This window comes from Silene latifolia, unplaced genomic scaffold (genome assembly GCF_048544455.1).
Source record: "Silene latifolia isolate original U9 population unplaced genomic scaffold, ASM4854445v1 scaffold_112, whole genome shotgun sequence".
Classification (NCBI taxonomy): Eukaryota; Viridiplantae; Streptophyta; class Magnoliopsida; order Caryophyllales; family Caryophyllaceae; genus Silene; species Silene latifolia.
In genome coordinates, this window is record NW_027413126.1 from 1,970,001 (window position 1) to 1,980,830 (window position 10,830).

A 10,830-nucleotide genomic window follows, 5' to 3' on the forward strand; every position below is an offset into this window, starting at 1 on the left:
GAGTTTCCCTTTGCAAAGTCATTAAATCTTGTAATTATCTCAAGGGGTGTGTTGAAGTTTTAGGGTCTTATCCTTTGCACATTCAAGTAAGACTCTAGAAAGGTGAAGTCAAGAAGGGTGCATTTGTCTTGTTCTAGCCTTCCATTTATAGTTCCGGCCACGAACCGTTCGCTAGTCCTAATTACCGGATGTTGGATAGCAAAAGTATATCATTGTTTGTAAGAAGTAAATTCTCTCCCGGAAATAGCCCTCCAAAGGTGGTTGACAATAAGGTCGGAGGTCTTGTTGGTATCACTCTTTGGCACCTCAAGACCAAAGATACTTGCAAAATGGTCTAAGGTCAACCTATGGTCCTTATTGCAAAGACGGAATTCCATACCGACATCCTTTCGTCGATTAGTGACAACATGGAGGCTACACAAAAACTATAGTGTGAGGCTCAAGTAGGTGTCCTCATGGGCATAGAACATCTTCTCAAGACCCAAACCAGTGAAGAATAACTCCGTTTGATGCCTTATACCACGGTGTTCATCCTTAACGAAATATACTTCCAAAAAATGCTCAAGTTGTGCAACATCCGGTATCATCTCATTCTCTTGGCCCCTTGCCTCTCGTGAGGCGGTTGAAGTAGCACCCTTTCGGCGCTTAGGTGCGGCCTCGGCGGTCTTCTTGCCTTTGCTCCTTAGATGCATTCTTGCTTAACTTGGTTGGTAGGGACTTTGATCAAAAACCTTGCATTGTTGATTTTGATGGGGTTTTTGTGATGGAGATTGTAAGGAGGATGATGAGATGTGGTTGTAATGTTGATAAGATAAGGGAATAGGGATGGTGGGGGACGGATATATCGAAGAAAAGGCACTGGGACGAGCGGGCTGGGGGTTGGGTTCGGGCGTCCAGCAATAGAGCCCTGCGTTTTCTTGTTGTGACCTGGGCATCCCAATGTCGGCTCGAGCGACCCAAGGCATTAAGTAAAGAGTAGATAAATTGTACCAACTTAGGATGATCAAAATAGAAAGCAAAGAATAATAGAACAAAACTTGATTGATTGATGAAGAGTTGTCAATTCTCCAATAATAACCCAATACTCTTCAATTACCCAATAAGAAATCTTGAACAATAATTAAGGAAAGATTAAAGTGCAATTTTGTGGAATAATTGAGATTAATCTATTCTAATCTAATCTAATCTAAGATAGCTTAATCTTAAATAAGGAAGCATTGCCTCCACAAAGAGGGCTTATCCTTTTGATTATTACAAATAGGGTATATATAGTAGTACAAGGATTAGGTTAACTAAGGGCTTAAATGACGATTAGACCCTTTTAAAAGAAGATTAGAGCCTTGCATGTCCCAGGAGGAACCCCACGACCTGCTCTTGAGATGTGCTCGTGCTGTAAGGGAATCCGCTCGTCCTGGTCCTGGGACGCCCGGCTTGAGCGTTGGGACGCCCGACTTGAGCTTAGGACGCCCGGATCATGGGCCAGCTTAGCCTTCTCTTCTCTTGGCCGCCTCAAGATCCATGGGGATCATTGAGGGGTCGTGAGAGTCGCCTGTCATTGCCCATTTCTTTGCTTTATTGACTTGGGCCTTAGGTATTAGCTTCCTCTTTGGTGCTTCATCGTTATATGTTATCAATTTAGTTCCGCTTCACTCCATTGGGGCATGATTAGTGCTCTTCTCCTACAAAGAACACCAAACCTCATAGAATATGCATAATAGGAGGCTAAAGACGAGAAAAGACCCTAATACACAATAAAAAGCATAGGAACTAGGCTAGTTAGGGGACTAAATGTGCGAAAATAGGAGTCACATCAAATATCCTAAAACCGAACCATTGCTCGTACCGAGTAAAGAGGTGACTTAAAACTATGACCTTTATTTATACTAATCTAATAATATAGCCAATGTGAGATAATTAGCGGGTCTCACTCCGCTCCTTCAACTCACAACAAGACATCTATGAGGTAAGATGCCTTCTTGCAAGGCAAGGTGGGGCTTGCCAAAATGGCGATACATCCAAACATTAAGCACACAAAACAAGTAATGGATGCATCTACAAAAGAATAGCCACTTTCCTCATCTAAGTGGAGGAAATCATCTAAAAGGGAAGTAATCTAGGGGTACACACTCAACTGTAGACATTATTTCTCCAAGTTACTAAGTCCAAGAGGATACAAACAAGTCACCTCCAAGTTGTGTTAAACTAGGTTACCTTTGTCTTCAATTGCTAAATGCTTTTGTCATGAGCCAAGTCCCTATGGTGTTAGAAAACACTGTAGGATCGCGGAATTCGCCCTCTTGCATAGACAAGAAGAAGGGTCGTCCCCTCTCCACCATGCAACAAAGAAAGGATCATCAATGGATAAAAGGGTTTAAAAGTGTATGAGATTCATGATAGTTGTTTGCTTTTGGGTTTATTCCCCCCCCCCCCCCCCCATTTTTGTAGCATTTGGCGATTAAGAACATTCCATGCCATTTTTGATGTTTGGCATCTTGATACTTGGCAATTTCAATTTTGCATTTTTTGAACATTTTTCAAAGTAACCCCATTTGTAGCAAGGGTACTTTTATTAAAACATAGGAGTGTATTTTTGCTCCTCTTTTCATTTGATGCAATTTGCGAACATTTGATTTCGATTTAGTACTTGAACTCAATTTGATTATTTTGTGCCCATTCTCTTTTGTTGACAAAAAAAATTATATAAGTGTAAATACCTCATTTCTGCACCTCCCGCAAACCACCCGGTGATGATTGGGCCGCATGTTTGGTACGCGGAACGATTTGTGATAGTTCGTAAGTTTATCGTCAAGTGATCGCTCAAACACTTGTGTCTACCTGTTAATTGTCATCTACGTGCCGATACAGTCGTTTTGGCAGTAATTAGAGTACATTTGGAGTCCGGGTCAAAAACCGTCTTCATTTTCTAAAACCGAGTCAGAATGTTCCGGAATGTTCCGGATATTTCTATTCCATATTTTGCAATCTTTTAATCTTTGGTAAAGAATTTCCCGTAATATTCACACAAAATATTAAGGAAAACAAGATTAATCCGTTATTCCATAACCAAAACACGGAAATCTTTCTTCCGCAGGAGGAAACCACTTGGGAAAGGACGCAGCAAGTGCTGCGCCTCTTCCAAGAGACGCAGTGCCTGCTGCGCCTCTTCCCAAGTCCTTTTCTGCGTATTTTTCGTATCTTTTCATATCTTTTCGAGATTCACTTCCAAAGTTTCTCCGAAAAACCCTACTTCCTCCGTGTGATTAGTATAAATAGAGACCTTCGGTCTCACATATTTCTCACGCGAGTGTCCGCCCTTCTCTTCTCCCTTTGCATTCTAGACCACGCTCTTGCTTTTTGGCGCCTACATGCTTGAACTTTTGACTACGTAAGCTCGGATCCTTCTGAGTACCAGCCTCGTTTTGCATGACCGACCAATTTGACCAACTCCACAATAATCATCTTTAATCAATCTTATTCGTTTTTTCGTAGAGGGCACTTTCGTCTACATTCGAGTCGAGCATCACTAAACGTTAACTTAGTTCATCTCGTTTCGTCAAACATGTAAGTCTGAGGGTGTAAATCCTTATTTTTTTTATTGTTCTTTATTTTTGTATCACAATTGTAAGATTTATGTCGAAAGTATTCTTAAAACCGATTTGTAAAACCATGTTATAAAACCTTTTTTTACGAATTATCAGAAGACATACGTCAAGAAAGGATGCAGCAACTGCTGCGCCGCCTCTTCGAAGGGACGCAGCACCTGCTGCGCCTCTTCGTGAGGCTACCACAGTTCCTGCTTCCTTTCTTCTTTTGTCAATTCGTTTCTTTTATTTTCTTTCGTTTGTTCTTCGATTCTTTGATATAACGATTTAGGCATAATAATTCTAACATATTATTCATCATCATTAGTATTTAAATTCGTCATTAAATCCCGACTTAAATCCCTTATAACCAATATTTGCGGGTTTTCGTCATTAAAATCAAATTCGGTTTTTAGAGATTCGATTCACCCATATTGAGTCTCTGGAATTCGATCTTTGATATATTTCCATCTATTATTTATCATATCCATCATTAATAATTTGTTTAACCTAATTAAATTGTATTCATAATTAACCTTTCTAATCATGTATATAATTCGCATCAATTAGTTTTGTTTCGTGTTTTATCGTTTTTATGATCTTAATCACATGTAAATAATCTGATAATCACTTTCATCCGAGTAAATTATTCATAATAATCGATTAAAATCACCAATGAATATTAACAATTTGCAATTCCGGCTTCACAGCCAGAACTGAACTCAGGAACAGACGCAGCGTCTGCTGCGCCTCTTCCAAAGGACGCAGCTCTGCTGCGCCTGTTCCGGGTTGAGTTCTGTCTCTGAACTCTTGTTTCTGCCTTGACCTAGTTTATTAATTACGTATTAATTAATTATGAATCGTATTATCACCTAATAATCGTTACAGAAATAAAAGACAAACAAGTCATTTCGTTTCGTTGTCTAAACCCTAATGCTCTCTTGAGAAGGCGATTTTGCCGACCACGTAAAGGTGAATCTCTTGCATTAATGGCGAGGAATTCAGCCTCAAAGGCTGCAAAGTTACGCAATATCACGAGGAGGAAAGGGGTAACATCTAAAGAGACGTCTAAGGTTACTAGAATTGCAAAAAAAGCGAACCCTATACCTAATGATGAGGAGGCTGTGAAGCATGGTAGCATGCAAAATATCATAGGTATCCCTGCTTTTTCCCTTGATGATGCAGAACCAACGAAAGAAACTGATAAAGCATCACAGGGAGAGGCAGTACCAGGTACTGAGGAGCAGGGAGAATGGGTGCACGTATCCAAGACTAAGAGTCCAAAGGCGATAGAGGAGTCAGAACCATTGCTTCAATTATCTGATGAGGACATGCATGATGAACTAGAATATTGGAAGCAAGCTGTTTATGGCTATGTCTTGGGAGCCAACCCACCCATGGCGGTGCTAGAGGGATACTTGAGGAGGATATGGCATAAGCATACCATAGACAAGATTGCATTCATGCCTAATCGGATATTTATTGTCAGGTTCCACACGAAAGACATGCAGGACCAGGTGTTGAATGCAGGCCACTATTTATTTGATAGTAAACCTGTCATAATTAAGCCATGGCAGGAGAATGTGGCACTGGAAAAAGAGCATGTTAAAAATGTACCCACATGGCTAAGGCTGCATCATTTACCATTGAAATTTTGGGGACAAAGTTTGCCAAAAATTGCAGGACTGGTAGGCAAATATATCCAAAAGGATAATGCTACAGAGATGAAAACAAGATTAGCCTATGCTAGAGTTTTGGTGGAGGTGCAAATAGATCAAAAATTCCCTGAAGCAGTGAAATTTCATGATGAAAAGAAGCAACTGGTGGAGGTTAAACTTGAATATGAATGGAAACCAGTGCTCTGTACTAATTGCAAGACACTGGGGCATGATCACAACACCTGCAGAAGAGGAAAAAATCAAATCACTCACAAAGTCCAATCAATTAAGCCTGTAAAACAAGTTTGGAGGAAAGTGGAGAAGCCAAAAATCTCAGATCAGGAAAGTGCTGACAACCTAGTCACGCCTAGAGTCCCTGCACCCAGGGTGGAGGAAGAGCCTGTTCTGGTTCAGATTAAAGAGTTCCCCCCATTGCCAATGCATACACCAGTAAAAGAAGGAGGGACTACTGTAGTGCTTCTTGCTGATTCAGCAGAGAAGGGCAATAGCTCAGAGGGACACCCCATCCATAAACCTGATCAATGATGAAGCTAGGGTTTTGGAATGTGCGGGGTATGAATAGGAGGAGTAAGCAGCAGGTTATACATAGATTTTTGATTAATAATAATGTTAATTTCTTTGCTTTATTAGAAACTAAAATCAAACCTAATAAATTGCACACAACCATGAATTCCTTTAGTAATTGGAGTATTTCTACAAACTCAGCATACCATCAAGGAGGCAGAATTTGGATTTTGTGGCAGGTGCATGAATGGGATATAGATTTTCTAGAGTATGATGCCCAATATATCCATATGACAGTGCTTCATAAGAGTACCAATGCACATTCTCATGTCACCATGGTCTATGCTTTCAATGGAAGCACTGAGAGACAGTCTCTTTGGGCTAATTTAAGCAGAATAGCAAATAACATTTCAGGGCCATAGGCCATTGGAGGAGGCTTCAACTGTGTTTTGACTGAGGATGAAAGAGTGGGAGGATCCTTTTCTAGGCAGGATGCAGAAGACTTCAGGCAATGCTTGCATCAATGTGAAGTGATAGATAGTCCTGCCATGGGAGCTCTATACACATGGAATAACAAACAATGCCCTACTGATAGAGTGTATAACAGACTGGATCGTTTCCTAGTGAACCAGGAATGGCTCAATGATTACCCTCTTCCGTATGCACATTTTTTGCCTGAGGGGATCTTTGATCACACTCCTTGTGTGGTATAGGCTAATGTAACTGATGAAAAGAGAGCCAGACCATTTAAATATTTTAATATGTGGAGCCTGGCTCCCAACTTCAAAGAGACTGTTCAAGTTGGATGGACTGTATATCTGTTGGAACTAAGATGTATGAGCTAGCTAAGAAATTGAAGAACCTGAAGCAGGGGCTCAAACATTGAACAAGTCCAGGTTTGCTGATATTGAGAATAATCTTTGAGGTGGCTCTCACTAAACTTAATAAAATACAGCAAAGATTGGGAGTGAATCCTCAGGATCTGAGCCTTATTCAACAAGAATGTGAGGCTAGAGAAAACTACCATCAGTTGGCTGAAGCTCAGAATCAGTTCCTGCAACAAAAGGCAAAGATGAAATGGAGTGCAGATGGGGATGCAAATACTTCATTCTTCCATGGAATTTTGAAAACTAGGAGGAGACAAAATCAGACAGTACAGATTACTGATCATCAGGGAAATCACCATACTGTTAAGAAGGGTGTTGAGAGTTTTCTAAGATTTTATGCCCAGTTGTTAGGCCAGTCTCACCCCACAACTCCTGTCAGTACCAGAGTAGTACAACAAGGTAACAAATGTGATGAGTCTCACCATCAGATCTTACTAACACCAGTTACTGATGCAGAAATCAAAAGCACTATTTTCAGTATACCAAATGACAAAGCTCCAGGTCCAGATGGCTATTCTAGTCAATTCTTTAAAGCTAGTTGGGACATTGTTGGAGGAGATGTATGTGCTGCAGTCCATGAATTCTTTAGGAATGGCAAAATGCTCAAGCAATTGAATGCTACTAATGTTACATTAATTCCTAAGGTGCCAAATCCTTTGACTGTAATGCAATTCAGGCCCATAGCATGTTGTAATGTGGTATACAAATGCATTTCAAAACTTCTTTGTGCAAGGCTTGCTTTGGTTCTCCCTCATTTAATTTCTGTCACTCAAGGAGGTTTTATTCAAGGTAGAAGCATAATGGAGAATATTCTAATCTGCCAAGATCTTGTTAAACTTTATGGAAGGAAGAGTGTCTCCCCTAGATGTCTATTCAAAATAGACTTGCAGAAGGCTTATGACTCAGTGGAGTGGAGTTTCCTTTTTCAGATGATGCACGAATTAAATATTCCAGCTGGTTTTATTGCTCTCATTAAGGAATGTGTTACAACTGCAACTTACACCTTGAATTTGAATGGGGATAGCTTTGGCTGGTTTAAGGGATAAAGAGGATTAAGGCAAGGAGATCCTTTGTCCCCCTTGCTCTTTACAATTTGTATGGAATATCTTACCAGATTGCTAGCCTATACTACCTCTACAATGAAGTTCAGGTTTCACCCTCTTTGCAAATCAATGAAATTGAGTAGCTTAATGTTTGCAGATGATTTGTTGCTCTTTTCTAAAGGGGATGTGGACTCCATTATGATACTGCTACGCACTTTCTCAACCTTTTCACAAGCATCAGGACTTCAGATGAGTAGGGGAAAATCGAATGTGTATTTTAATGGAGTATCTGGTGAAGTCAGAAGAGAAATAGTTCAGGTTTCAGGCTGCATTGAAGGCAAACTACCTTTCAAATACCTTGGGGTGCCAATCAAACCATCTAAATTATCAATCAAAGACTGCCAACCATTGATTGATAAAGTTTTTGAGAGGATAAGACAACTGGGAACCAAAAAACTCTCGTATCTTTGGGAGCGGTGTTGATAAAAGCAGTATATAGAACTCTACATTCCTACTGGGCTTCTATTTTCATCATTCCAAAGGCCGTGCTCCTCAAAATTGAAGCAGTATGCAGGAACTTCCTGTGGCATGGAGGGACTGAGTATGCTAGGACCCCTACTGTAGCCTGGTCAAAACTTTGCACTAATCAGAAGGAGGGGGGACTTGGTCTGAGAGATGAATACAGTTGGAATAAAGCAGCAGTTGGGAAACTGGTATGGTGGATTCAGGCTCACCCATCTAAACTGTGGGTGCAATGGGTGCATAGTGTCTATCTGAAGGGACAAGAATGGGAGGATTATAACCCTTCCCAGGATGCCAGTTGGACTTGGAAAAAGGTTTGTAAATTGAAGCAGGAGTTTCAGCAAGCATATCACCAGAATGAATGGGCAATAGTATCAGGTAAGGAGTATACTATCAAAAAGGGATATAGCTGGTTAAGGCAAGTCAACCCGGATGTAAGCTGGTATCATATTGTTTGGACCAAATGGTCAATTCCCAAACACAGCTTTATAGCTTGGTTGTATTATCAGCAAGGGTTTAATACCAAAGACAAACTATTCAGACTTGGTATTAGCCCTGACAGCAGCTGTTGTATTTGTGCTCAAGAGGAAGAGTCACCTTATCACCTCTTCTTCCAGTGCCAGTACAGCAGGAGAGTTATTCAGAGAATACAGGAATGGACGGGAGTGACTGTGTCTGCTACCAATACTCAGAATTGGTGGCAACACAGGAGGTTCACTAGACTGAAGCATGGGGTTCTGAATAGTATACTCAATGCTGCCATGTATTATATCTGGAATAAAAGGAATGCGAGCAGGCATGAGGGTGTTATAATCAGTCCTGGCAGGTGTGTGGTAATGATACAAGCGGATATCAGGAACAAGATTAAGCAACAGTTGCAGGGTACAGTGTCCAGGAAGGATAAGCATTGGATTGAGAAATTATTGCACTAGCTAATATGATCTTCTATATGGTCTTCTATGTAGTATGGTAGATGAGCTAGCTGAGTTTGTGATAGGAATATGGTTTGTGAACAATGTATACTGTATATGGTTTTTTTGAGCATCAATATAATTTTTTACATTTTACCAAAAAAAAAATAATCTGTTCGTTAATTTATTTATTCCTTCTTTTCTCAAACTATCCGTTTTAGATGTATTTTTGACGTAAATCAAATAACCCGTTGTAATTATTGTAATATTCAATTGTTGTATTTTTATTGTATTTTTATTATCGTTTGTTTGTTTGTTTGCTCTCACATGCAATCAACATTAAATTTCTACTTCGACCCACTTGTATGATAAAGTTACGTGTTCACCGACTTAGTTGATTCTCACATGTTAGGATTAATCTAATGGATGTTGCATTGCATGCATATAACCTTCAACATATCGAGTATAGACGATTTTCCCTAATCATTAGTAGAGGCTGCTATCGAGGCGGGCGGGATTAGGTGTTCGATCAAAAGAGCTTCCTAATACGTACCCTCACCCCTTACTCCAGATCTCTGTGAACATCCGTGTTCATTGGCATCCACGAGAGTCATTCTAGACATAGAATGCTAAGGGTAACGAGTTCTTGGTGTTCATGTCACTACTTTGTGTCTTGACATGACACGAGGTATTCGGACGATTTCAATTTTCCACAATAAATTGGTGGCGACTCCACAAATGCAAACGCTTGTTCCCAAGCGCCCCCGTGGGCCTACGTCCACAGTTTGGCGACTCCGCTGGGGATAATATACTTACGTGTCGCCAAAAGGGTGAAACTTGAACAAGGTTAGGGAATAGTTTGTACGAGACAATTGTCGATTTTCATAACTCGGTCTTCGTAGATCGTTTCATTCGGCCTTCTTAGGCCCCACCCAACCCATTCGACCAATCGTCCCGTCTAAACGGTCCTAATTCTTATTTGGGCCTAAGGATGGATAGCGATTGACGTCATCCATACCATGGTACTTACTCTTGTTTGTATCAAGGACTTTCACTACTTGAGGAAATGGACTAGGAATCGGCCTTACTCTTGTTTGGTACGAGCCTCTCCACAGACTTCGGGTTTGATTGTTCGGTAAGGCAACCCACCCTTTAAACCAAAACCCTTTTAAATGCACCCAACATCCCGTTATAATGCTTGTATAATGTTTGTACCATATGTGATCACCATTTCTAAACAAAACCATGATGATTTTTGTAAAATCAAAATCCTTCTTTAAAATGTAAAAATTTCGAAACTTGGGCCTAATATTAGCGCAAAACCAGTCGAAACTCTGTCTAATTGTCGAGTTAAAATTCGGGCCTTGAAACCCATTTCAAAACCTCACTTCGAGTCCACTCCTACAACTACACTAAAGTTGACTAGGACCAACATTTTTAAACTCTGTCATTTCCTCAAAACTCACTTGACACAAGTGGCACACTCCCACTTCACAAGTCAAAACATTTCTTTTCAAATAAGTGTGCTAGAATGGTCGATCGTGGTTTGATTCGTCGTCGATCTCTTATTTAGTTTCCAAGATGCCTGAAACAAGCGACGTGAACTTCAACCAACTCCAGAATGGTAATGATCAAATCCTAGCCGCGCTAGCTCGTCTCCAAGTCACTCAAGACCAAGTGTATGAACACCTTGACACAATTGA

General features: G+C 40.4%; 1 protein-coding gene across 1 annotated transcript; it reads left to right on the top strand.

The window, feature by feature from the left end:
- Positions 1 to 7,790: 7,790 nt before the first annotated feature.
- On the top strand, positions 7,791 to 9,148 carry LOC141637465 (uncharacterized). The gene is made up of 2 exons (XM_074446942.1): positions 7,791 to 8,012; positions 8,237 to 9,148. Exons 1-2 carry the CDS (start codon positions 7,791 to 7,793, stop codon positions 9,146 to 9,148), a joined length of 1,134 nt encoding a protein of 377 aa, XP_074303043.1.
- Positions 9,149 to 10,830: the final 1,682 nt, after the last annotated feature.